Genomic DNA, 27,932 nt, shown 5'->3' on the forward strand with positions numbered 1-27,932 from the left:
TATGTGTGTGTGAGTGTGTGTGCGTGTGTGTATGTGTGTGTGAGTGTGTATGTTTGTGTGTGTGTGTGTGTGTGTGTGTCTGTGTGTGTCTGTGTGTGATTTCCTTTTACCTCTGGATACTATACACTATCTAGACACCAAGCTAAATTTGTAACACAGGGTGCTTAGTCACTGGAAGCCATAAACCAAGACCCTATTTTGGGTCACAGCCTTTACTCTTCTGGACTTTCTTTTTCAGTATTAGTCTATCATCACTTTACCTGAGAGAAAACCGAGTCGGGCACGCCACATGACTTGCTTCTGACCAAATTTCCCTTGTGTAGTGAGTATGTATTACAGGTTTCCAAGGCAAAACTGATGTCCACGCAGTTCCCGTGGTGGGAATTCAGTGGAGCCAGTCACTGGTGCCAGTCAGCTGACTGTTTGCCAATATCTCACAAGTTCCCAGCTCCCTCGTTCTCCTGGTCCTCCTCCTCTTCCTTCCCCCCCCCCCTCAGTCCTCCAGGGACCACAAGGCTTTAGTTTATAATTCTGCCTTCCTCCTCCCAGAATGCAGGTCAGAGATTCTCCTTTTGTTCTGTCTACCTCCATCCCTCGGTTACCTCCCTAACTACTTTCACCGAAACTTGCTGCCCCACCCTACAGACTTCCCTTAAGCACTTTATCCAACAAGGTTCCAGCCTCTGGAGTCCCACGTTTTCCCTGCCTCTGAGGCTGTTCTCCAACTACTTTGGGTCCTCACAACCAGCCGGGCAGCTCAAGCTCTGGGAAGCTGTAGCTCTCACTTCTCTCATTTCCCTCAGAACCTAGCACTCTGCACCCCCTGCACATGTCTGTAAACCTGTTAAGGACTGAAGTGCTTTCGTAGGTCCACATCTATGATCACTGGTAGCTAGCTTCTAGTGGGTCCGGCACTCAGGAGCCTGGGCTAGCATGGCACACAATGAGGTACTCTACAGTTGCAGGAATTGATTCTGTTCTCCTCCAAATGCCATTAAGATCAAGCTTGTTGGTGCTTCCCCACTTAGTCTGGCCTATTTGAACCAACTCTGCTCACACTACTATTACTTCTGACCTATCACAAACTCCATCTTCCTTGAAGTAGTAGTCTGGAGGGTTCTCTGGCCCAGGCACACATATCCCATTCTAGAAATATTGCCTGTACAAACTTTGGGCAGGAGATCATTGACTTAGAATATTTGTTCAACTTTCTTGCTACAGTGGAAGAAATTAAGGCACAGAGAAGTGATAGGCGCACCCTAGACCACATGGCAAGGAAACAACCTAACCTAGACTCGAGGAGCCTCCGGCACCTGTGTCCCAAAGGCTTTCTATGGATTCCTTTTTCTCTTTCCCCCTCAAGCCTCCTTTGCTCTTTCCACAATCATCTTTCCTCCCTCACATATCAGTGTTAACTCGGGCCTGTGTACCGGCCCCAAGCCGAGAGAAACTTCCCAAGATACGATCCGCAGCAGGAGGGAAGACTCACCGTCACTACCAGTACCAGGGACTCTAAGGAGGAGGTAGCAATCTCTAGCCCCGCCCCTAAGCGCAGCAGACCCCGCCCCTAAGCGTGTCAAGCCGGGGCACGCCGGACAGAGACCAGGCGGAAGTTCCAAGTCCCGCCCTCCGTAAAGTAACATGGACAGGCAGAAGCCTAATCCAATGAGAAGAAAGAACCGGTCGCTTTAGTCCTATGGGCTGCGACAACACAGAACATGGGTGTCTTTCCGGATCTTCGCACGCCTCTGGGTACTCCAGGCCAGCCGTGTTGTGTCTGAGAGGACCGTCTGCGCAGGTAAGACTGTTCCCACGCTTGGCGTGCACCTGAGCGCCGACGGAGGGTGCCGCTGTACCCACGCAAGAGGACAGGGAAGGCCAGGCTAAAAACAGGAGTGAGCGTGCAATACATGGCCGGAGTGGGCGTGGGCCCGGATCTGGCGGGTCCTGCGGCGTCCCCAGGATCACCTTGCAGCGTCCATCCCGCAGACCTAAGGCTCCTGCCTATGTTGAAATTTGGGCTGTGAAGAAACACGAGGCCAGTAGTACTTTGGGGTATAGATTTTGGAAGTTTGTAGTTTTGCTTTTTTTTAAAAGCTTATTTTATGCATATGGATATTTGGCTTGCATACACGTGTGTACTGCGAACAAGCCTGGTCTTCAGGGAGGCCAGAAGAGATCAGTCAGATCCCCTCCAACTGGAATTACAGATGGTTATGAGTCGCCCTATGGGGTGTTAGAATTTGAACTGGGCCCTCAGCGCTCTTAACCACTGATTGCTCTTCACACACGCACACACACCCTTTTTTTTTTAAGTTTTATTTTTATGAATATGGGGTAGCTGTCTTCAGACACACCAGAAGAAGACATCAGATCTCATTACAGATGGTTATGAGCCACCATGTGGTTGCTGGGAATTGAACTCAGAACGTCTGGAAGAGCAATCAATGCTCTTAACCGCTGAGCCCTCTCTCCAGCGCCCACCCCCCAACCCCCTTTTTTTTTTTCTTTTTTCTTTTTTCTTTTTTTTCCGGAGCTGGGGACCGAACCCAGGGCCTTGTGCTCTCTAGGCAAGTGCTCTACCGCTGAGCTAAATCCCCAACCCCCCCCCCTTTTTTTTTTTCAAGGGAAGAAAGGTTTATTTGGACTCATGGCTTAAGGATATTTGGTATGGCATCCCCCCCAACCCCTTTTAAAAGAGCTTTTATTTTTAATTGTGTGTGTGTGTGTGTGTGTGTGTGTGTGTGTACGTACTTACATGTCTGTGGAAGATCGAAGAGACCCAAATGTGTCAAACTCCTGGAACTGTAATTTGAGATGTTGTGAACTCCCACATTAGTGCTGTGCATTGAACTCGGGTTCTCTGAAGAACAGCAAGTGCTCTTAACTGCTGAGCCATCTCTCCAGCCCTAGTGGTATCATTCATTATAAGATACAGAAAGAGAGGAGTTGGGGATTTAGCTCAGTGGTAGAGCGCTTGCCTAGCAAGCACAAGGCCCTGGGTTCGGTCCCCAGCTCTGAAAAAAAAAAGATACAGAAAGAGAGGTCAAGTGGTGGCTTGCCTGAGGCCCTGGTGTGGACCAGCCTCCATTCCCTGACACACCAAGTTCTGCGTCAGTGAGAAACACAGTCTGCACACCAAAGTGACTTTGGGGAGCACCACACTCCCTCCACCTTGGGTGTTCCCAGACACAGCCTTGTGTGTGGAGCAGGGCAGTAAGAAGAAAAACAAAAACAAAAAACAGCCAATGAGTCAGCTACCTGGAGAAGACAAAGCTCCCACTGCCTGGAAATGGAGTTGAGATAGGGGTGTGTGTGTGTGTGTGTGTGTGTGTGTGTGTGTGTGTGTGTGTGTACACGTGTGTACCACTTGTGTTCAGGTGCTCTCAAAGGCTGGAGGAATGTTGGATCACTTAGAACTGAGTTGCAGGAGGTTATGAGCCACTACCTGATAGTGGGTGCTGGAAACTGAGCTCAGGTCCTCTACAAGAGCAGCAAGTGCTCTTAGCTGCTGAGGCCTCTCCGGTCTCTTATTTTATTTTTTTCACTGGATAGAACTTTTAATGAGCTATCTGCATGTTCTCATTCCCCTCCTGTGTTCACTCACGGTCCATACCATTGAGGGTGGAAACCTTATTGAAGGGGGGGTCATTTTATTCTGGGTTTTACCTACTAGTGATGTTAGCATTTTGCATCTTTTTATGTCTTAGGAGTCGGGGTCTTACTGAATTTTTCCTATGATTGCATTATCTCTCACTCTACCTATCATCTGTCTTATCTATTTGATTTTTGTATGTATATGTGAGTGCTGTTGTGTGGAAGTTAGAGGACAACCTGAAGTGTCATTTGTCACCTACCTTGTTTGAGACAGGGTCTTTTGTGTTCTCTTGTAGTCCATTAGTCTAGCTGGCCTCGGAGCTTATGGGAAGTCTCCTATCTCCAAGCTCCCATAGAGTGAAAATGTATTCTGAAGATCCCAGCCTATATAGATGTCAAGGGCTCTGCCCGAGAGCTGTCTGCGCAGTCCCCATTGGCTATCATAGCCGCTTTATATTACACTTGCAAGGTTGTGCAGCACATTGCTATGTAATTCCGAGTGTCTTTATAATTACCCCCAGTCTAGCCATGGCCTGGGGTAAAGTGGTGAAACAGTCCCAGGACCTCAAGCTAAGATGTTGCCCAGTGCTTGGGGTCTGTCTTTGGGTAGCAACAACCCATATGTACTGTTGCTCTCATAATGCCCCCAACCCAAGGCCATGGGGTCAGCTGCTTAGCCAGTGGCTGCTGCCACACAGAGAGAGCCCCAATAAACCAAAGCCTTTGCCAGGACCTGCATCATGGGGAATGTTAAGGCCTTGCCTGGAAAGGTTATGGAGAAGAGGAAAGGCTGAATGTGGGTGTCCTCTAAACCCTCTTAATATGTGGGGAAGCTGCCCACTGACAACAGGGAAAAAAGCCCAGCCTCCCACAGAATGAAAGACACAAGTAGATCTTTGCCCCGCATCTAAAGTGGGGCTTGGGAAACTGCAAACAGACTGGGTGCTGGACTTCTCAACCACCCTCAAGGAGAGGTGGAGAGACTGGGAGTCACAGGAGCCGAACCTTTGAAAGTACTGTTAAAGTGATATGAGGCAACGTCCCTGTGACTGAGCAGTCCCCCAGATTATAAAGAACACACTGGCTGCCCGCCTCATAGTAGGCCTGTACCCCGGCTACTCTGGAGTTCTAAGGGAAGTTCAGGGCCAGGCTGGCCTTGACCTCACTTCGTAGCTAATGGGGACCTTTTAACTCCTGATGCTTCAGCCTCCTACTGCTAAGTTTTCTGACTGCAGTCGTGGGCCTGCCTGGCTTTGTGTGCGTGCGTGCGTGCGTGCGTGCGTGCGTGCGTGCGTGCGTGCGTGCGTGCGTGCGTGCGTGTCTGGAACAGGGTGGCTAAGGATCAACAGCTGATCCTTCTCCCATTTTCATTTTTATCTCAGAATGACTTAGAATCTAGATTCCTAAATTGCCCAGCTTCATATCAGCTCAGTATCTCAGCTGCTGGGAAGTGGAATTAATTAAAGGACTCCGGCGAATGGAAATAGAGTTATAAAATACTATACTCTGGGGCATTTTAGTGCCCTACATAGTCATGTGTGATCATTTTCATAATTTAAGGTTATGGAAAAGCCAGGTATGATGGTGCACATCTATAAACACAGCATGTGGAAGGCTGAGACAGCAAGAATCACACATTGGATGCTAGCTTTAGCTGTGAAGAGTGACACCTCTTCACCCCACCCCACTCCAGATTGTAGGTTTCAAACTGTTTGAGGCTAGTATCCTTTATTCCGTTTCTAATGCTCTCATAAGTAATCAAGCCTCTGCCCTAGCGTCTGAGGCCCTCCCTAGCCTGACCCAGCTCTTCCTGCAGTCCCTTGTACCTGACTCTGGTTGTACCAAACCGCCTGCAGGGTCCTCACATGTCCGCCTGCCCCCAGCCCCTAGCCTGTCCACTCTTTGCTCTTGCCCACTTCCCAGTGCCAAGCCCAGTGCCTGCCGCACATGCACATCGGGTGCTGTGTAAATATAAATACTGTAGGAAAACATCCAGCAGAAGGAAGCTTTAGAGTTTACAGTGAAGTAGGGCTGGAGAGACGGCTTGGCAGTTACAGCATCGGCTGTTCCTCCAGACGACCCAGGCTTGATGCTAGCACCCTTATGGCAGATCTTACTGTCTGTAACTCTAGTGCCAGGGCACCTGACACCCTCTTCCTGGCCTCCTCAGGTGCCAGGCATGTGAGTGATGGGCAGACATAGATGCTGGCAAAATCCCCATAGACATTCTGGTTTTGAATGTGTCATAAGTGAAGGGAACTGGAGGTAAACTCAATAGTAAGACCCCAAGCGCCACAGAATAGTAAAGTAGCCACAGGGTTTGTTATACTGGGGGAGGGGAGGGTTATTGTTTTGTTTCGCTCAGCAGTAATTTGCATGTAGCCTACTAGGTCAGTGGGTGCTAAGAATAAAAGGAACGACCCTGGATCTTTTGCCCAGCACGCACAAGGCCCTGAGGTCCGTCGGTCTCCAGCACTGTAGCAAAACAAACAAAAAAGGAATTCACATCCAGTGAGACAGGAGTGTATTAACAAAGTTTAAAACAGACAAATGCAGGGGCTGGGGATTTAGCTCAGTGGTAGAGCGCTTACCTAGGAAGCGCAAGGCCCTGGGTTCGGTCCCCAGCTCCGAAAAAAAAGAACCAAAAAAAAAAAAAAACAAAAAACAAAACAGACAAATGCAGATATAAACCACAGTATGTATCCTGAAAGTGAACTTGTATTTTAGAAAAACATACTTTCAATCCTTAGACATGGGGTTTTTTGTTTGTTTGTTTGTTTGTTTTGTTTTTTCTAATGGGGTGTGTTTTGTTTTTAAGGGTCTTGAGTAGCTTAGGTTGGTCTCAATCTCCCTGTGTGACCTAAAAGATAACCTCAAACTTGCATTCCTCTTGCCTTACCCGCCCATGTGTTTTATTTATTTTTATTTGATGTGTATGGGTGCTTTTCCTGCATGTGTGTCTGCTCACTGTGCTGTCGGTCGGTTGTGCTTATGGTAGTCAAAGGACGTTGGGATCCTGGGTTCAAACTCATGTTTGGAAAAGAGCACCCTTACCTCCCACTGAGCGACTTTTTAAAAATCCAGTAAATGTGAGGGTAGGGTATGTGCAGGTGCAGGTGCCTTCTGAGGCCAGAAGAAAACATTGGATCCCCTGGAGTTGGAGTTAACAAATGGTTATGAGCCACCTGGTGTAGGTGCCAGGAACTGAACTCAAGTCCTCTGCAGGAGCAGTGCATGCTCTCTTAACTGCTGAGCCTTCTCTCGGCTCTTTGTTGGGCTCTTTTGAAAGGCTAGGCAGCCTAGGCTGGCCTTCACTTGGTGACCTCACTGCCTGAATCTTCCAAGTGTACATTTGGCCATTCAAAGCCAAGTTCAGGAATGGGAACTGAATGCGACATCCCCTACCCCCAGGCCCCGACTTTGGAAAGTGTGGATCATTAGGTGCTACTCCAGGGAGGATGTTTGGGCAGAATGCTGGGGTTGTGGGATGTGAAGACATTGAACTGGTATGTAGATCACTGGCTGGGATGCTTCTGCACCTTTGGATCCCAGGGGGAGACCTGCAAGTGAAGCCACTGGTGTGCTTTCCAACAGAGGAGAGGGAGCCATTAAACGTAAACTAGACATCTGTGGTGTCCCCGAGGAAGGATGAGGTGGACATCTGGGGTGGGGGAGGGTGTCTTGGAAAGGCACAGAGACGGATCTATTTCTCTGAGACAAGAGTAAGAATTCACAAGAGTATTTGTGGAAAAGATGCCGGACAAGTTATTCCTGCCTGGTCACTTCTCTAGGACAGAGGATTGCACTGTCTGTCAATGGTAGGAGGGGACATTGGGAAAGTGCTAGAAGCAGACAAAGGTGTGGGTGGTAGCCTTGGCAGTGACCACTGTGAGCATGGTAGAGCTGCTAGTCAAATGGGAAAGCACACAGCCAGGGTATCTGGTGTTCTGTGTTTCTCTCTCCTAGGAACAGAAATGGATAAGAACATCTGGACGAGTAGGAGAAGACGAGGGCGAAGCCACCACCGTAGCCCTGCCCTCAGGCAGTGTGATTCCAGTGAGAGGTAAGTTTTGAGGGCCAGCTTTGCTCAGTTCTGTTCCAGCATTGTCCGATACAGTGCCCACACTTGTACCCCTCCAAACCAGTCGGCAGTGAGGCCAGTAGGCTCGAAAGCTTGACATGTTGCCTGCCATCAGCCCTGCTACAGGAAGTGAGATCACAGTCACACTCTTTGCTTCACAGTGACTGGCTTCTGACTAGTGTCAGCCATAGCTACTGGTAGATTGTCTTGACACAACTGAAGACCTGCTTTTCCATTTTGGAAACTTGGGAGAGGCTTTCTGGAGCTATTATCTAGTATAAGTCTTGGGAAAAGACTTACATAAATATATGTCTAACATGTTGTTTATGCAAATATATATAATATATATAGCATGTAACATTTACATTTTATATATATGTATACATATATGTATATATACACACATATATATATGTGTGTGTGTGTGAACTATGAGACTGAGAGGGGGTATTGTATAGAGGGGCTCTCTCTCCACATAGCTCTGACTTTCCTGGTACTCACTATGTAGATCAGACCGGCCTCCAACTCTTAGTGACACCACCATTGGGCATATGGAACCTTAATATACACAAAAGTACATGAGTAATAGATCAGTGGGTGAAAAGCTCTCAGGGAGAACTTTCCCTCGGGATGGAGACCCTCTAACTCCAAAGACCAGACCGAGACACCACAGGATGCAATCAGCAAGAGGATTTGGTTTATTGTCAGGATACACAGGCATAGGCACCTGCAGGCGCTTCAGTCACTCGGGGGACTGGCGCGCCCCACAGAACCAAGGATGGGCTTTTATAGGATTTTGGGGAGCAGAAGCAAGCATACAGAAGCAGATGCATGGTTACAGGGATATAATTGGTGGATTCTAATATGGCAAGGGTTTAGCCCGGGGGCAAGTTTCCTAGCTACCTTCCTGAAACATAACGGCTGACTCGGCCCCCCAAGGGTTCAGCCCGGGGGCAAGTTTCTTAGCTACCTTCTTGGAACATAACGACTGACTCGGCCCCCCACCAGGGTGTGGGACCTCTCCCGGGGCTTTTTTTCATTGTCAGGTGCTCAACCGAAGTCGTCCTGTTGCCAGGCCTTCAACCAAACACATCCTGCTTGGCAGCTGCTGTGTACTCAGTGTTCTAACCTTTCCCTGAACCAGTCATCTTAAGTACAGCCTTGCAAAATGGCGTTACTGCTGCTAAGCTGGGGTCTTTCATTCCCCCATTTTTTTGCTAACTTTGAGTGAAATCTTTCACTCGACTTGGTCAAGAAATTTCTGTCTGGTGGGGGCTTATTCCCCCACTGACTCTAGGCCACAAAAGGGCTAGGAGGAGCCACGTAGGAGTTTTAACTTTAAGGGGTTTGGAGTGTGCTGAACTCTCTATGTCTGGGGTGTAGTGTTGTGATTAGTCAATTCCTCAGACCGGACTGTCTTGACGTGTGGTGTGTGGATCTAAGCCGAGACTCCGTCTACCTTTAGGGCGGTCGGGGTAGTCAGGAGGACGGTGTAGGGTCCTTTTCACCGTGGCTCGAGATTCTTGGTCTGGTGTCTGTGCACCCACACGGTGTCTCCAATCTGGAACGGGTGTGGCACCACCGGATGCTCAAGCTTGTCCTGGTAAGCAGCGGCCAAAGGTCTCCAGACGTCTCTCTGCACAATCTGTAGGGCCTGTAAATGGGCCCTCAGAGAAGGGCTGGGAAAGATTTCCTCGAGGAGCTTCTTGGTGACCATTTTTGTAGTCTCGTGCTTCGTGGGGAAGGCTTTGACCCATCCTGAGAAGGTGTCTACAAACACTAGGAGATACTTGTATCCATATATACCTGGTTTAATTTCAGTAAAATCAATTTCTCAATGGATGTCGGGACGGTGTCCCCTAGGACGAACTCCTTGTCCAATCATGGTCCTTCCCAGGTTAACCTGAGCGCACGCTTTGTAACTCTCAGTCACCTTTTGTATCGCTTTGTCCCAATTAAAAAAAAACACAGATTTATCTCTTCCCAATCTAGTAAGGTTTTTATCTTCTTATGTAAAAAGGAGATCAATTCAAAAGTCCTTTGTAGACCCACTGTTTTAGTTGAGGGTGGTAGATGGCCCCCATTTTTTTAGGAGCTCTATGTCCTCATGGGCATAAACCCAACTAGTTTGTCCCACTGGTGGGGGCGTGGGTTGGTCTGGGCTATTTAAGGGCAAGATTTGTTTGTTCATGGCCGCTTCTCGCGCCGTGGCATCGGCCAGCCGGTTTCTTCATGCCTCTGGGTTGTGCCCTTTTTGGTGTCCTGGACAATGTATAATACTCAGTCTTTTGGGCAAGAATAGGGCTTCTAAGAGGGCCAGAATTTTAGCCATATCTTTACCCTCAGATGTGAGCAGCTCCTGCCTCTGGTAGATCTCCCCGTGGATGTGTGCCGTGGCAAAGGCATAACGGCTGTCTGTATATATATTTAGCCTCTTACCTTTTGTCATCTTGAGCGCCTGAGTCAAGGCGATGAGTTCAGCCCGTTGTGCAGAGGTATTAGCAGGCAGGGCTTTTGCCCAAATCACTTTGTCCTCCGTAGTGACCGCAGCTCCAGCCTTTTTGTTCTCCCTCTGCCAAGAAGCTGTTGTCATCCGTGTACCATGTGTGGTCAGCATTCTGAAGAGGCTGGTCCGATAGGTCCGGCCTGGTTCTATGTATTTCTGCGAGGATTTGTAGTCAGTCATGCTGTTCTGTCTCCTCTGGTAGAGGAAGCAAGGTGGCAGGATTGAGGGCGACTACGGGCCCAAACTGAACCCGTTCTGCATCCAGTAACAAGGCTTGGTAGTGGGTCATGTGGGAATTAGAGAGCCAGCGGTCTGGGGGCTGTTTTACCAAGGCCTCCACTGTGTGGGGTGCTAGGATGGTGAGTGGCTGTCCCAAAGTCAATTTTCCAGCATCCTTGATCAGGACAGCAATAGCAGCCACCATCCTTAGGCACGGTGGCCAGCCGGAGGACACAGGGTCCAATTTCTTAGACAGGTAGGCCACAGGGCGTTTTCAGGGTCCCAACCTTTGTGTTAGGACCCCTTTAGCATACCCCTGTTTCTCATCGATGAACAGTTACTGAGCAAATTGTAAGGGTTCGGAACAGTCGGATGAATATCTTCTATCCTCTTGTTGACCTTTCTCAAGTCTTGTATTGGCCTATAATCTCCAGTGTCGGGTTTCTTAACAGGCAGAAGAGGCGTATTCCAAGGCGACCGGCAGGGGACTAGGATGCCTTGATCTAGAAGCCTCGTAATGTGAAGCCTTATACCTTGATAAGCTTTATGTGACAGGGGGTATTGTTTTATGGAGACTGGAGTTGTAGTGGTCTTTAACTGTATAATTAAGGGGGGCTGTTGGAGCGCCAACCCCAACCCACCAGTCTCTGCCCAAGCCAGTGGAAAATTCGTGACCCAAGTGTCTATTTCTAGGGATTGTGGCTTGTCCTGTCCCAGTTCATATAGTCTATATTCATAGAACTTGAAGGGGAGTTCCGTGGGGGCCAGTTATTCGGGCCCCTCTTTCCTCAAAATGAATTTGTGCTTTTAGTTTGGTGAGCAGGTCACGGCCCAGCAGAGGGTACGGGCAGTCCGGAACATGTAAGAAGGAATGGGTCACCTTACCAGTAGCCAGCTGAACCCGGCGGTCCGTAGTCCATCGGTATTGTTTCTCACCAGTAGCTCCTTGTACCCAGGCCGTCTGGTCGCTGAGTTGTCCTGAAGCTTGAGTGAGGACTGAATGCTGGGCTCCTGTGTCTACCAGGAAAGTAACCGGCTGCCCCCCAACTTTAAGCGTTACCCTGGGCTCGCGGGGGGGGGGGGGGGGGCTCCTGGCCCTGACCTCCCTAATCTTTATCTAGAGCCAAGAGGGAGGTTCGTGGTCGAGGCTTTCGGGGTCCGCCAGGCTTCTTGGGGCACTCTCTGGCCCAGTGCCCTTTCTCTTTGTAATAGGCACATTGATCTTTATCCAGCTTCAGCCCCTTTCGAGCTCCCCCCTATCTCCCTTCCTTTCTTGGCCCTGAACTACGGCGGCCAAGATTCGACTCAATTCTCTCTCTTATTAAAAATCTTTTCAGCTTCTTTAAGTAAATCCTGTAATGTATAGCCCTGCAAATTTTCTAACCTCTGTAACTTAGTCCTGATATCTGGAGCAGCCTGCCAGATGAAGGACATAGAGACACTCGTCATTTGTCCTGGGTCATCTGGGTCATAGGGAGTGTACATACGGTAGGCCTCCTTAAGTCTCTCTAGAAAGGCGGAGGGAGTTTCCCCTGCTTCCTGTAATACCTGTTTTACCTGAGCCAAATTAGTAGGGCGTCGTATAGCCCCTCGGAGACCCGCTAGAAGCAACTGGCGATAAAGGCGTAGGTGTCCCTTACCTTCAGCTGTATTAAAATCCCAGTTTGGTCCTCAGGCAGCTGGGTGGGACGCCCATCATCTCCCAGAACATGCTTTCTGGCCTCTAGGAACACTCTTTGTTTTTCTTCTGAGGTTAAGAGGGCCTATAAGAGCTGTTGGCAGTCATCCCAAGTAGGCTGGTGGGTAAGTAAAACAGATTCTATTAGGTCGGTGAGTGCCACCGGATCTTTGGAGAAAGAAGGGTTGTTTTGTTTCTGATTGTAAATGTCAGCTGCTGAAAACGGCCAGTACTGGGTCTGGCCACCGGTTCCCTGTCTAAGTAGGAAAGCCTGGGAGGTTGTATCTGGCATCACCTCGAGCTTATTGCGCAATCTCCCTGCGACAGGGGAGAAACCCTTATCAGACTGTGGCCCGGCAACTGATCTGGCCGGCGGCTCTGCCTCCTCCGTTTTAGCCGGGCCTGTCAGAGAGAAGATCTATGAGAGGGGAGTTTGGGTCTGCCGGGAGGACAGGTTTCTTAGAAGGCTCTGATTTCACAAAGGTAGAGAGAGGAAGACGTGGCCGGCGGACCGGGCGGGGCCGAGGGGACAGGCTGGGGGTTGAGGGGAGGCCAATTCGGGTCCACGAAGGGTTCCGCCCGGGGGGGGGGGTTTAAGGCGAGACTCTCTCAAGTGATAATATAAGAAACCTGGTCAGGATGTCCGTGGACGGCCCGATCTTTAACCTGTAAAATAATGATCTTATTAAATGTGTCATTCACTGGCCATCCCGCTCCGAAAGTGGGCCACTCAGATGTGCAGATAGTCTGCCATTTTCCTTTTTTTTTTAACCTCGACGGACTGGTTGTGTGCCTGGTCGTGGACGTCTTTCTAATGATCAAGAGTGAGACTTAGGGGCGTTGTTAGGGACTGTCCCATGTTAGTTCTAAGGAAGATTAGAACACAGAGAAAACAAACAACACCAACAGTCAAACAAACAACAGACAGGCGTGCTGCACGGCTTTGGTACCAAACTGAAAGCAAAAAGTCAGATGGAGGTGGCAAAGGTCCGGGGCCCTCTGAAAGCCAAAAATACAGACAGAGGTGCCGTTAGTCCGGATCTTTCTCCTCTCCCAGATTGGGCCCCGAAAAGTCGGGCCCCTAACACCCTTGGAACGTCTTCCAGGGCTGCGGGGCGAGAAGTCCGAGCTCGTCAGCTCCTTCTTCGTCCCGCCCAAATTCCAAACAACCTGGCTGAGCGCTCACAGAACAGACAGAATAAGGCAGAACGAGACAAAATCAGACAGACAGACAGACGCCGGCCGGCTTACCTCCCAGTGGGTGGTCGGTGGTCCCTGGGTGGAGGATCTCCTTTCCCAGCCAACGCACCAAATGAAAAGCTCTCAGGGAGAACTTTCCCTCGGGATGGAGACCCTCTAACTCCAAAGACCAGACCGAGACACCACAGGATGCAATCAGCAAGAGGATTTGGTTTATTGTCGGGATACACAGGCACAGGCACCTGCGGGCGCTTCAGTCACTCGGGGGACTGGCGCGCCCCACAGAACCAAGGATGGGCTTTTATAGGATTTTGGGGAGCAGAAGCAAGCATACAGAAGCAGATGCATGGTTACAGGGATATAATTGGTGGATTCTAATATGGCAAGGGTTTAGCCCGGGGGCAAGTTTCTTAGCTACCTTCTTGGAACATAACGACTGACTCGGCCCCCCACCAGGGTGTGGGACCTCTCCCGGGGCTTTTTTTCATTGTCAGGTGCTCAACCGAAGTCGTCCTGTTGCCAGGCCTTCAACCAAACACATCCTGCTTGGCAGCTGCTGTGTACTCAGTGTTCTAACCTTTCCCTGAACCAGTCATCTTAAGTACAGCCTTGCAAAATGGCGTTACTGCTGCTAAGCTGGGGTCTTTCATGGGTACCGTGTGCCCACCCATCTTAGACTATATGTACAGTCCCCAGTGTAGGTCTTTTATCCTGCTATAATATGCTATTAACCATCATATTATGAAGTATAACCATTCTTATCTCAGAATAGGAGCATCCCCACCCCCTTACCCTGTTCTCCACCGGGGTTCAGTGAGGACTCCTGACAGGAGGAAGTCTTCGTGTAGCCTTCAGGTTCACAAGTTGCTCTCTCTCTCTACAACACATGTGCCAATGTCAGATTCTTCCACATGTGAGTCCTGCGTGCGTGCGTGCGTGCGTGCGTGCGTGCGTGCGTGCGTGCGTGCGTGAATCAGTTCTTTTCTTTACCATGTGAGTCCTGGGGGTTAACCTCAGGTCCTCAGTCTTGGCCACAAACATCTGTACCTACTTAGCTGCCTGGCCAGCCCAGCCCTCCTCTTAAAATAGATAAATTTGGGGGTTGCAAGATGACAAGATGACTCAGTGGTGCGAAGTCATGCTGCCACTGTGGAAGGGAAGAACAGTCTCCCTCAAGTTGACCTCCACCCATGCATGCTTGTCCACACCCATATGCATTTAATTATCTTTTAAATTTCCAAATACAGGGTCATGATTTCAAATATCAAGGTACTTCTCCAGATTAAATTAACACAAACAGTACAAATCCTTCAGAGACGATGGGAGAGAGAGAGAGCAGCTGTGACCCGGGGAGGCCTACTTTCCTGTCTCGTTCTGTCCCATCTTGCTCTGTCTTGTCAGCCTCTTGCTTGATTGTATAAAAACCCTTAATAAGCTGCCCAACCCTGTAGCCTTGAGCACACAGCACCTCACCGGGTGTAAATCTCCAGTTTAACCCCTACTGTAGGAAGGTCAGCACCCCGCCCAGTGTTGGTATGTTTTGTTAGGAAAGTCATGGATATTTTTTGGGCCTCAGGCCTTCCCACAAGCCATAATGGGTAGTGAGATGTGATCTGTGCAAGAGCCCAAGCACAGTTTTGGCAGAGTGGCTTGGAAACCTGTTGGGCACAGCCATCTTTTGGGCTCTGTGTGGAAAGAATGGAGCAGCAGTCCTTGGAGAGAAAGAGTCATGACTCTTAATCCATCCTCCTGCTGATACAGACGGGCCGCCTCAGAAAGCTCTGGGCGGAAAGGGAGAGAAATAATTTTCCCACCCCTGTGCATAGCATCAGTGTTGGTGGGATTTGGGCTGTTCCTTGCCTCCTTCAGCCTAGCTTTGCAGACTTCCTTTTATTTTGTGTGAGGAGAGACATTCCCACCCTGCATTCCCTCTAATTGCCACCGAGGCCACGGTGGCTTTACACAGCCAGTGTCAGCCATGGCTCCACCCTAATATTACTGAGGAAATTACCTCTGTTCGCCGAGGTTTCTCCATCTGTAAGGTTGTCTGGCCAGATAAAATATGAGCCTTCTGCGGCTGAAGCCAGTAAATAATGGACCTCACCTGGCTTTGTAAAGGGCAAGCGGACAGAGAGCCCAACTGGTAACGATCTCACTGGCAAAGAGCTCTGGGTTCCTTTTCATCCCGGGGAATTCCAAAAGGTCTCAAGGAATGCAAATGCAGAAGTGAGAAGAGAAGGACTTCCTGTGACTCGTGTCCTTTTAGTACAGGAGGAGGAAGGAGAAGAGGAAGAGAAGGAAAGGAGGCCGGCCTTTGTTTTGGTGCTCCCCAAATCACAAAGGTCAGGTAAAGGCTGCACATCTGCTAGGTAGGACCTTCTGTCAGAATGAATGAGAGCTGGCACTGGGGAGGTGGCTTGGTTTGTTTGAAAGCCAGGTGTGGGGTCATGTGCTTGTGATCCCCAATGCTGGGAAGACAGAGACAAACAACCCTGGGGTTCACCAGCGGGCCTAGTCTGCTCTGTGAGTTCCAGGTCCATGAGAGGTCCTGCCTAAAAAGATTGATGCCCAGTATTGTCCCTTGGCCCCCATGTGCACACACACTCCTATTGCCATGTGTGTCACCAGGTACACCTCAGGGGCGTCTCAGAGCTCGCAAGATTCCGGCCACCATGATGTTGAGTGCCCATCAACCTCGTCCAGCAAAGCTGGAGAGTCTTCAGTGCCAGGTAGGTGGTGAGGCGGGCAGGCCCCTCAGACCAGGTAGTGGCCCTGTCCTGGCTGCCAGTCCTCAGCCAGGGCTCTGTCTGTTTGCTTGTTGGGGAGTCAAGAGCCCATTTTTGACTTGAGGGAATTCTAGAAACAAATCGATCCACTGACTGAAGGAGACGGTGTCAGGAGTGATTCTGGGGCAGATGGTCTCCCCAGTCTGGACCTCAGTGGTGACCATGACTGTCACTTCACCAGTAGAAGAGACACACTGACTCTTTATTCTCATTAGGTGGATCTGTTTTTGTTGTTGTTGTTGTTGTTGTTTTGGTTTTTTTATTTGGTCAGTTTACTATTTTGTCCTAAAGACCTTCCAGGTTTTTACTTTGACCCTGAGAAGAACCGATACTTCCGTTTGCTCCCGGGTCATAACAACTGCAACCCCCTCACGAAGGAGGGCATCCAGCTCAAGGAGATGGAGAGCAGGAGGCTGCAGCTGCTGCAGCAAGAGGACAAGCAGAAAAAGGTGGGCTACCCTTGGCTACCCAGTGCCCACTACACCCACAGCACCCATCTACTGCTGAAAGCAGGCTGCCCATTAGATGCCCTGTGACACTCACATATGTCAGACTGTGCTGTCAGAGTCGCCCTGGCATGGAAATGATAAAGAAAAGACCAGGCGAGAGGCCCCATTTCCCACTTCCTTTTTCTGTCTGCTGACCTTGGCATCTGGTCTCACACTGTATACACAGCCTATTGCCTATAAGCAAACAAGAGGTAGGGCAGACTGGCTGGCCCCCAGACTGCCTTGTGCTGGATTTTTCTTACTGCCCATGAGGGGAAACTTTCAGAGGACACCATCAAATTTCAATGATCAAATTTCTGATCATTAATACCCGTGTCCCTCATCGTGTCCTGTGGAATTAAATACCTACTTCTGTTACCCAAACTACAACAAATATATTTTTGTTGTTTGTTCGTTTTGCTTTTTGGCAAGGTATCTCATAACCAAGCTAGTCTGGAAAGCACTGTGTCCAAGGATGGCTTTGAACCGGTGTTCAGGATCCCCTCCCCACCTCCCCAATGCTAGAATTCCAGATTTAAGCCAGCATGGCTACCTTCACTGAATCTTTTTTTCTTTTCTTTTCTTTTCTTTTCTTTTTTTTTTTAATTTATGAACTTAGAAAATTGCCAGAGTGGGATTTAATGCATCGTCCATCCTACGGAAAAATCAGCTGGGTTTTCTCAACTTCTCCAGTTATTGCCGGTAAAATAATATCTTATTTTGTCTCGGATGTTCTTTCCTGTCCTTATCTCTGTAGTTCACGAATCTAGTCAGGAGAAACCTTGTGTTATTTATTCTATGAGCAGTCTTCATAGCTGGGGGTATTGTGGGGGGCTTTTGGGAATCCTGCTTGAAGTTTAATAAAGACACGGAGACATCTACACAAGCTTAAGACAGTTGGCCTCTTGCTGGGAATGTCTCTCAGCTAGCCTCGAACTTACAACTTAACTGACTTCACCTCTGCCTCTCTACATGTGGTTTGCACTGCCAGCTTCCCAGCTCACTCTTCTCATCTGCCCGGTAGTCTGCTCTACTGGTCTTTAAGCCCCAGCTCTAAGCTGCCAGCCCTTTATTATGCAAAAAGCCACACTCCACGGAGCCTTCCCTGGGGCAGCTAAGCATGCCCTCTTCTGGAGTCTGAAAACAGCTACAGTGCGCTCATATAAATAAAATAAATAAATCCTTAAAGGGCACCGGGGTGGGGGGTGGTGGAGGGCACAAAGGGGAGCACGGACTTGTGGTTAAAAGCCAGCAGTTCAGTTGGAGTTGTACTTGCCTCACATGCCCGATTCAGTCCCTAGCATTTCCAATGTATATGTTACCTTTGTGATGCCTGCTATAATTCTAACTAGGTCTAGTAAGATGGGTTGAAGGGAGACAGAGCTGGGAAGTAGGCAGCGAGAACCATATGCAGAGAGGCAGTGGTGGGGAAATCTGGTTAAGTTTAAGGCTGGCTGAGAGACAGCCCCTCCTGTTCTCTAAAGAGGACATTGAAGTTCAGGGCAGAATGACTTACTCCAGGTAAAAACCAGAAACAGGATCTGTCTGACTCCAGCCCCTGATCCCAGCCCCCTACCCTCTGCTTCCCCTCATACACAGGAGGTTAACTAGTGCCTACCTCAGGAAAGGCCAGCAGCCAGCAGAGGTAGCTAGCATACAGCCTCCGCCATCTCTCTCCCAGGAGGGGAGAAGTCTCTGCTTGACCTGGAGCGGAGGAAGCTGTCCTGGGGAGAGGAAAGGGGCAGGAAGGTGGTGGCTGCACATCTGGGCTCTTCTAATCCACTGTGTGCCCTTCGGCAACCTGATCGTGTCTGGGGCCCATTTTCTCCACCCAGAATGTACTGGGTGACTGGAGAAAATGCTCTAGCCTAAATCTTGACTGGGAAAGGGCTACCCAGCCAGTCAGTTGTCCGTAGCGTTACATATGAAAACTACTGTGGAGGTGGGCATTTGTGGGAAAGGCAGGACCCCACCTGTCTTGCTTTTTTTTTATGGTTGAAACAGGACCTTGCTCATGTGGTCCAGACTGGCCTTGAGCTTCTGAACTCGAGCCATCTCCCCACAGCTGGTGGGAACAGGTGACAGACACACCTGCATGGCACTCAGGTGTCTGGCCATGGTGTCCATGCCCTCCCGTTTCTGTCTCCCTGTCCAGTCTCTCCCACGAGCTTCGGGTGGCCTGCATGGAGAGGAAAAAGGTAGAGATTCAGAGCTCAGACCCTTCAGCTCTGGCGAGTGACCGCTTTAACTTCATCCTGGTGAGTGAGAGGTGTCTGTCGGTGTCTGTGGCTGCCATTTCTGGCTTGGTGTTGTGTTCACTAAGCCTGGCTAACAAGATGCTGATTACGTGGGGGAAAAAAAAGATGTCTTTTGGTTTGGTGGGGTTTTGTTGTTGTTTTTAAGGGGTATGTGTGGGTGTGTGTGTATGTGTATGTCCATCACTCACCCTTCAGTCCCATCCTGTGAAATAAACCTGGGTCTGGCCACATACGACAAACAGTGTATTCTCTCCGGCTGTGCACAGTGTGGGCAGGATCCAGGTGCCATCAGCTGCAGCATGGTGGGTTCCTTCGCTCAATGTCCCTGACTTCAGTGGCAGGGCCGTTCGTACCTCCATCACACTATTTATTGGAAGTGGAAAGTCTCTGTATTCACTGAGACCTGGAGTGGAAATCAAGTCCAACTACCAGAGTCTAGGGTCAGGTATGCATTGTTAAGGAGCCAGAGCATGCCCTCCCTCTTCCATGGGCCCCCTGAGCGCTTGTCATCCTTCCTGGAGGCCAAGGGAAAGCCTTGAGGCTGAGATGAGACCATGGAGGCAGTGATCGGTTGGGAAGATGGGAGGCTAAAGTAGAGTGACCCTTGAGGCCCATGTTGAGGCCTCCTGGTCCAGGAGCCCCGACAGCAGAAAGAAGTATTGGGGTCAGGCCCCAGTCTCTGCTGCTCAGCCCTCCTGAGGGCCTGGTGACGGGACAGCAGGCACTTTGCTGCCATGGGTCCCCTCGAGCTCCTTCCCTAGCAATGTGCCTGTGGTAGAGCAGCCGTCCTGTGACCCAGCATCCCATGTGACCAGCTGGGTAGTACCCAGAGCCAGCCAGAGGACTGGGAAGGTGTTTTGACCCACTTGATTCCCATCATTGGTGGGTACATCCAGGCACATAACTCTTCAAGACTGTAGGAGGAATTTCACCAGTGTGTGTGTCTGTTTAGACTTTTATCAGAGGAAACTTAACGGGGCTTTTTAAGACAAGGAAACTCTACTTCAGCCTGGCTCACACTCAGTTCCCCTGCCATAATTAGCTTCCTGAGTGTTGGGATTACAGGTCGGTCCTTTGTTGTATATTTAAATTAAATGAGGCAGGGTCTCACTATGTAGCTGTCTAGGACTCAGAGCTCTTTGTGGGTTTTATGGTGGCCACATGGTATGGTCCTCCCAGACTTGTTTCTGAGGTGGTCACTAAGGTCACCAGACTTCCTGGTCAGGCCCTCATTTTGCCATCTTTTCAGTGCCTCAGAGATGGCAGGGCAGACTCTGGGAGATCACTTTGCTGGAGTGTAGTCACCGAGTGGGAGCTAAGGTGGGTCCCTGCCTTACTCCTTCATGGAGAGGAGCTTAGGCAGCCCACATGAGAGATCACCTGCAGCCTGTTTCCCTCCAGGCAGACACTACCAGTGACCGCCTCTTCACGGTGAATGACGTCAAAATCGGAGGCTCCAAGTACGGCATCATCAGCCTGCAGGGTCTGAAGGCCCCCACGTTCGAGGTGCACATGCACGAGAACCTGTACTTTACCAACAGGAAGGTAGGTCCTGTCTCCACCTTCTAGCTCTTGCCTTTGGACCTAGGCCACTGCTGTAGTTGGCTGAATTCAGAGAGGGAAAGGGAAAACGGCCTGGTGAAGACTGAAGGATCCATCTCATTTTCCAAGGGACAGATGGTTTGCTAATTCCTGAGAGGCCACGGGATGAGCAAGTCCCAGAGAGCCGTAACATCTGAAGAGAAGTTTAGGTGGTTGGGGTGAGCTCAAGGCAGGGTGCTTTCAGTGGCCATTCGAGATTCTTTTCTGAAGGATCAGAACTGATCTGGAGGGGTGTGGTTCCTGGAATACAGCCATCACAGCCTAGATAGGTTCCTTCGCTGGGCATCCCAAAATGTCAGGTACTCCATCTCATAGCCTTTATGTTGCATCTAAGGCAGTGACTTCCTGTTCACTAAGACATAAGCCACGAGCGAGACACTGGTAAAAATGGCTTGAGGAGCCCAGTGTGGTAGCTGTGATCTCACTCAGCACACAGAAGGCTGAGACTGGAGGGTCGCTGTTGGCCGAAGGCTAGCCTGTGCTACAAGGTGAGCCTAGCTGTACCTTTTTCTGTCTCAGAGGAGGCGGAGAAAGGAAGGAAAGAAAGAAAACCCTAAAGGGTTAACCTTTGGTTAAAAGTTAGGTTTGTTTCCTGGTCCTGTAAAAATAGAGGATACAAATAAATAAGTCTTGAAAAAACAACCAAAGGGCTGGAGAGATAGCTCAGTGGTTAAAGGCACTGACTGCTCTTCCAGAGGGCCTGAGTTCAATTCCCAGCAACCACATGGTGGCTCACAACCATCATAATGAGATCTGGATCTGATGCCCTCTTCTGGTGTGTCTGAAGACAGCTACAGCATACTTTGATATAATAAATAAATAAATCTTTAAAAAAAAAATAAGAGAATACAGGTCTAGCTTGGGGGAGGGGGCTGTTGACAGATACCTTAGCTTGGGACCCATGCTGATTTGCAAGAACTGAAGCCTGGAGTTTACTCCTTCCCGTTCCCCTCAAGACCTAAGAGATCTGCACAGGGAGCTCCACCATCCTCAGGATGCTCCTTGCAGCCCATTTTAAGAGCAAAACCTGAAGAAGGAAATCACATGTCAGATTAAGGGTGATTTAGTGGTAGAGTGTTTGCCTAGCATGTTCAGAGCTTTGCGTTTGGTCTCAGCATTGCAGGGAGTGGAGGCGTCGTGAGTTTGTGCCTCTACAAGTCTGTCCTTTCTCTCTTTCTCTCTCCCTTTTCTCCTTCTTCCTTCCTTTTTTTCCTCTTCAATTTTAAGGGACGTGTATGTGTGTGTGCATACCTGGGCACATGTATCTGTGTGTCCAGAAGAGGGAGTTAGTGTTCACGGAGCTGGGACCCAAACTCTGGTCCTCCGTAAAAGCAGCGCGTGCTGAGCCATCTCTGCGGTCCCTTCCAGCCGTCTTCTAGGAAAGCATTTTGCCGCTGTTCTCTGTGGTCAGCAGTCACCCTAGTCTCTCTCTCCCGCTCCCCGCAGGTGAACTCTGTGTGCTGGGCCTCACTCAATCACTTGGACTCCCACATTCTGTATCCTTCCGCAGACAAAAGGGTTTAGTAGACAGCCATGCCCTGGTCTGGACCTGAGCATCTGTGGAGGTGGCAGAGAGGGGTGTCTCACCTTTTAGGGAAAGACCACACCTGGGTCCACAACAGGGAGTCTCCATAAGGAACCGAGGTACAGAGGTGGCTGTTTCTAGGATGATGGTCAAGTTCCTATGTGCCAGACATCTGGGACTTAAAGTGTAGTGGCTAGGGATAGCGTTGGGCCCTAGAAGTCTGGCCCCAGGGTCCACCTGTTCTACTGCTGATATACGCTCATGGGTCACCAGGCAGACCCAGCATCCCTGCCATGGGGTTTGTTTTGGCAAGGGAATAAAGTAGAAAGGATTAGCACATCCCTAAGAAGGTACCCACTGTGAAGTGGAGGGAGGAAGCTGCAGTTAGGGAAACAGAAGGCCATGAAGGGAGGGAGTTCTTTTGACCCCAAGCACAAGACTAGATCTTAGGCCCTGTGGTTGTGGAACATACTGGCCTCTGTGCACTCACAGCCCGCAGGGCTTCTCTAGGACTGCAGTAGCTCACTGTGACGGCGCCTGTGCTCGCTGTGTGAAATTTGTTTCACACACATACGTTCATGACACTTGTCATGGGTTCAGTCTCTTAGCTGGTTGGACTTGAGACTTAGTTCATCGTGTACACAGGCAAGTACATGTGTGGGCATGTTACACCATGGCCTTACCCGCCTCACTTCACCTCGAGAAGCCCAGTTCTTGAGTAGAAGACGGGAAACAGATTGCATGGGACTAAGAGCTTTTTATGGTGTCTGTGACATTATGTTCCCGAAGAAACAGAAACCGAGTGTGGAAAGTGTAAAAAGTGTCACATCCGGACAGGGTTCTCTGCCCTACTTGGCGTTTTATAACTTCCTGAAGGATACTGATAGCATCCTTCTCCCAGAGGACGGCCCTGTCTGTACCTCACTATCCTTAGCAGATTTCCTTCTAGGCTGTGCCTCATGGGCCTTGCAGAGACGCCAGGCTGTGCCACCTTGCTCCCAGCATCACTGTTTGTCAGCAGTCACCAAGGTACGGAGCCCTTTCCTTAGCTTTGGGGAAAAAAATGCTTTGAGGATGTGTCCTCTGTCTCTGTGGGGGTGCCTTAGGAATGTGGGTACCAGAAGCTGGGTTGGCTGCTGTTCCACACTTTAGGCAGAATGGATAACACTGAGGAGAAACTGTCAAAGTCTACCCCAGGATTGCTGCATTTTAGCTGCAGCTTTTTTTAAACCCTTTGAGGCTGTGTCAGAGCAAAAGTGCACATAACTAGCAAGACATTAAGACGCTGGCCTGAGCTGCTGGTAGCCATCATTCAGAGGCATTGATTCAGCCCTCGTGTGATAGGCACGCTGGCTGGCTGCACTCTGCCCCTGCTGGCAGACTTCCGCATGCTGTCTTCAGACTCTCAGAGATGGCATCTGCCGGGTGGGGTCAGCTCCAAGAGTGCAGGCTCCAGGCAGAGCAGGCCCAAAGCACAACTACTGCATTCCCACGTCCAAGCACATTGCTTGACCTCTGGGGTGGAGGCAGCCTGCCCCAGCAGGTTCCTCGTGGAAGTAGGTGAAACCGTGAACATTTAGCCTTTTGGCGTCTCACTGCCCAACAACTTGTGGGGCACGCACTGTACAGATAAGGAAACTGAAGTCTTGGTCCAAGAGTTGGGGGGGGGGGGAGTGAACCCATTATTACTGACATCTTTCTGTTGTAAACCCATCATTCCTACTTTGGAACTCCATCTGCATGACCTCATCAAATCCTAGTCACTTTCCAAAGGCTTTGTCACAGAAATACGTCAGCATGTGGCTTGGGGGGTGACTGTAGTAAATATGAACTCTGGGAAACACCTAACTCATGGCTGGGGTCTGAGCTGCGTTCCCAGTGCTATCCCAGGTTTGTGATTGCTAACCTGGTATCATGGAGAGGTGTCCCTAGGCCTAGAAGGCAGCCGTGTTTTACTTTGTTTCTCTTAGCAGGTACCGACCAGCCTGGCATGCTGTGTAGTTTCCGGATCCCTGGGGCCTGGTCCTGTGCCTGGTCCTTGAACGTCCAGGCAAATAACTGCTTCAGTACAGGTACGCCACCTCCCTGGGTGTCGGGTCCAGAGCTCCAGAGACCTGAAGACCCCATGCAGTTCCTCTTCCCCAGACTGCCAGCATCCCTCAGGGATGTTTGTCTCCACCAGGTTTGTCTCGGAGGGTCCTGCTGACCAACGTGGTGACAGGACACCGGCAGTCATATTGGACCAACAGTGACGTCTTGGCCCAGCAGTTTGCAGTCAAGGTTAGTTGGATTGGGGCTAATTAGAATGTTCCCTGCAGTGGAACATTTGTGGAGTGAATCTGGGTTTCCCTGCCGTAACAGCTGGGCCAGCACCTCTTACAAGGAAAAGCGTGGGAGGGTCAGCAGACTGTTTTGTTGGTTTGTTTTGGTGGCTTTGTTTTGCTTTGGTTTTCTTGAAACAGTCTCACTATGTAACCATGACTGGAACTCTTTATGGAGGCCAGGCTACCCTTGAGTTCTGAGGTTAAAGGTGTGGGCCAGCAGCCCAGAAGGATTCCTAAGCTCCAAGAGAGCGGGTCTGAGCTGATGTGGAACTGTCTCCCGACAGCTGTTAGCGGGCCTTGGATATTGGAGGAGTCGGGACGGATCATTGTGAAATTCTAAGTGGGGACTATGGCTGCAGCTCGAGAGTAGAGTGCCTCCCTAGCAGTCCGTCCTGGAGCCACACAGCAGCACAGTGTGCAGCTCTGATACTGACTCACAGCTCTTAAGCAGTCTCACAGAACTGACAGGTCAGATGGGAAATGGTATGTCTTCGTTACTGTATTTCAAGGACTTAGCTATAGAAAATGCTCTCTTTCTTTAAAAGAGTTGCAGGAGGGGGTCACTGACCTGTGTTGGGCAGGAGCAGAACTGACCATTCAGCCCTTCATCCATCTGTGATAAAACCACACATTTAACTGAGCTGTCTGCTCTCCCCATCAGTCCATCACCTCAGATCTCACCAGAGCCATAGTGGACACAGGGAGACATTACTTAGGCCTTAGAAAAGAAGCCTAAGGGGACCATGATCTAACCTCCAGGCACCTATAGGCTCACCACAAGTGACACTGGAGGAGGCACCGGGTCTACCTTTAATCCCAACACTCAGGAGGTAGAGGTAGGCAGATCTCTTGAGTTCTGTGGCCGGCCAGGGCTGTTACACAGAGAAACCCTCATCTCAAAACAACAACAACAACAACAACAAAATCAGACTCTCTTCTAACTCCACTGAGCCCTAATGCCAAGGCATGGCCAGGTAGTGAAAACTGGGCACTGTTCCCCTCTCCACAGACTCCTTTGCTGTTTAATGGCTGTCGTTCTGGGGAGATCTTTGCCATTGACCTGCGTTCTCCAAGTCAAGCCAAGGGCTGGAAGGCTACTCAAATCTTCCATGACTCAGCAGTGACCTCTGTGCAGGTCTTCAAGGAGGAGCAGTACCTGATGGCGTCAGACATGGCTGGAAAGGTAGGGAATACTGACCTCAGGCCTCAGGATAGCAGGGTGCAGGTCATGGCACACAGATGTACCAAGACCCAGGCTATCCTTTGCCGCTCCATGAGCTTAATCTTGCCTGGATAGAAGTGCGGAGGGCCTCTGTTCTGCGCTTCTGATAGGCAGGAGTCGGAGGCCTCCGTCTAGGCCACTGAGATCAGGTCACCCTTCGCCTGCATACCTGGTTGTTGCTGTGTGCCTGCTAGACTCTTCCCAAGAAACCCTCTGTGCTTCTGCCTACAGATCAAGCTGTGGGACCTGAGAGCCACTAAATGTGTGAGACAATACGAAGGTCACGTGAATGAGTACGCCTACCTGCCACTGCATATGCACGAGGAGGAAGGAATCCTGGTGGCAGGTGTGTGGGGATTGGGAGTTCCCATCCGTCAAGTGCTACCCGTAAGGGCTCTCATGTCTTAAACAGCAGAGGGAAAAAGGGGTAAATAAAGGGAATTATGGACCACTGAGATATCAACAGCTAGCCCTCTGTCAACAGGTCAGTGGCGGGCAGCACCCCAGAAATAGGCAGTTAGGGACTGAGTTGGACGTTGGGCCTCTTTGAATCACAGGATTCCATCAGGCACATCTTGCCTAAAAGCTCACTTAGATGCTGAGAAATTTAGGATTCTAAAGTGCTTGAATCCTGGCCTTTTAACATAGCTGTGATCTACCAAGGAGTAGCAGCTATCTGGCTACTCAGCCCTGAAGGACTTAAACTGACTACAAGTTATAGTTATTTGTAGGCTACAACCCCAATTCAAGGTTTCTACATAAGGAACATGTTCTCAGTCTTCTAGAAGCCTCGTGTGCTAATGTTCCTATGGACAGCTCGCCCATTCCATTAAAATTCGTGGGAGCTAAGCAGCACTGGGCTGGGACTTTTCTTGATGTACTTACCATCTTCATCAACACCAGCACTGGCCTTGTTCCTAGAATGATATTCCCCAAGCCTTGGTCTCAGCAGTTTCCCATGCTGGATTGTAGACACAGGGTGGGCAAGCCTTGCTAAGAGGCAGACAGTGTCTGCCCAGCTGCAACAGCCAGCCACATCCCCCAAGGACATCTCTGCCACAGCAGCACTGCGGCCTCAGAGTCACCGAGTGGTCTGAAGTCTAACTGCTAAAAGCCCACACAGATCTAGCATCTGGGCCACCATAACCCATGGTGTCCCATGCTATATTGTTATAACTTAAGTGTCCTTGGAACTTCAACTTGAACTGGAAGTAGCTGTCATCTGCTCTGTTGGATGTGACAAAGTTGGAAGGTCTTCCTGGTAGTATTTTTCATCTAAAAGAACCCAGCTGCCTGGCATCTAGATCAGGTGGGCTGGGTCCCACCTAAGAAAACCCTCTACGCACAAGCCGGTGCTGGCCGAGCCAAGCCACTGCTTCCGCCCAGCCAGCCAGGGCATCCTTATCATTTCGAACATGTACAGTTGGTTAGGGTTCTGGAGCAACAGACCAACTCATGCTCTTAAAAGTATTTCCATTGTTATTTAGTAACTGTTTTTGCTACTGTATGGATTGAAGTGTAAATATCTGTGTTTTCTGATGGTCTTAGGCGACCCCAGGGAAAGGCAACCCAAATGGGGTGGCAAAACACAGGTCAAGAGGTACTGCACCAGGGGCTTAGTAGTCACACTTGGCCCTGAGAGGTGGCGAGGAGCAGTGTCTACGCATACATTCTTTCCTCTTTAACCTGCTGTTACTTTTCCTCTTTCTTAGTGGGCCAAGACTGCTACACAAGAATCTGGAGCCTCCATGATGCCCGGCTGCTCAGAACCATACCTTCTCCATGCCCGACCTCCAAGGCCAACATTCCCAGTGTGGCCTTCTCTCCTCGGCTTGGGGGCCCCCGGGGAGCCCCAGGGCTGCTCATGGCTGTCCAGCAGGACCTTTACTGTTTCCCATACAGCTCGTCCTGTCCAGATGGTCTGAAGGAGGGCAGGTGGGAGCCCTCTTCTGTTTCTAAGGAGGACATTTTATAAACGGCGCTTGCTGTTCAGATGGAGTCCTTCAGCCTCGGGCAGAATGCAAAGTGACTGACTCAGGAGCTGGAGAGATGGCTCAATGGTTAAGCATGGGCTGCTCTTCCGGAGGTCCCAGGTTCAATTCCCACCAACCACATGGCAGCTCACACCCATCTCAGAATCCGGCACCCTCTTCTGATCTCCTTGGCACCAGGCACACACGATATATGAATAGAACATAACAGGCAAAACACCCATACACATAAAATAAAATTTTTTTTCAATTTTCTAATTTTGTCAAAGTACATTATGTGGAACAATGTCAATAAAGGCTCAGAGCACGAAAGGCCTTGCCATAAAAGGTGTGCATTTCCTTTGCCCATTGAGTTCCACAGACCTCCCTCCTTCACCAGCAAAGTACACTGTGGAGTGCAGACTGACAATGCAGAATTAAAGCTCCTGCTTTCGCCAGGGACTGCCTGGTGGGGA

At 50.0% G+C, this 27,932-nt stretch overlaps 1 protein-coding gene across 2 annotated transcripts; it reads left to right on the forward strand.

Moving 5' to 3' along the window:
• The first annotated feature begins 1,673 nt into the window (after positions 1-1,673).
• Positions 1,674-27,804, forward strand: Dcaf4 (DDB1 and CUL4 associated factor 4). Of its 2 annotated transcripts, none has more exons than NM_001108716.1 (14): positions 1,674-1,798; positions 7,564-7,660; positions 15,910-16,010; positions 16,359-16,516; positions 17,175-17,257; positions 18,711-18,813; positions 20,215-20,358; positions 21,862-21,911; positions 22,890-22,969; positions 23,914-24,012; positions 24,123-24,220; positions 25,274-25,447; positions 25,718-25,832; positions 27,199-27,794. In NM_001108716.1, the coding sequence occupies exons 2-14, from the start codon at positions 7,572-7,574 to the stop codon at positions 27,459-27,461; spliced, it is 1,557 nt and encodes a 518-aa protein (NP_001102186.1). In that variant the 5' UTR covers positions 1,674-1,798; positions 7,564-7,571; the 3' UTR covers positions 27,462-27,794. The 2 variants fall into 2 exon arrangements, with proteins under 2 accessions (NP_001102186.1, XP_087409990.1); XM_087553864.1 differs by having other exon boundaries at positions 1,714-1,798; positions 23,911-24,012; positions 27,199-27,804.
• Positions 27,805-27,932: the final 128 nt, after the last annotated feature.

This window comes from Rattus norvegicus, chromosome 6 (genome assembly GCF_021556685.1).
Source record: "Rattus norvegicus strain SHRSP/BbbUtx chromosome 6, alternate assembly SHRSP_T2T, whole genome shotgun sequence".
Lineage (NCBI taxonomy): Eukaryota > Metazoa > Chordata > Mammalia > Rodentia > Muridae > Rattus > Rattus norvegicus.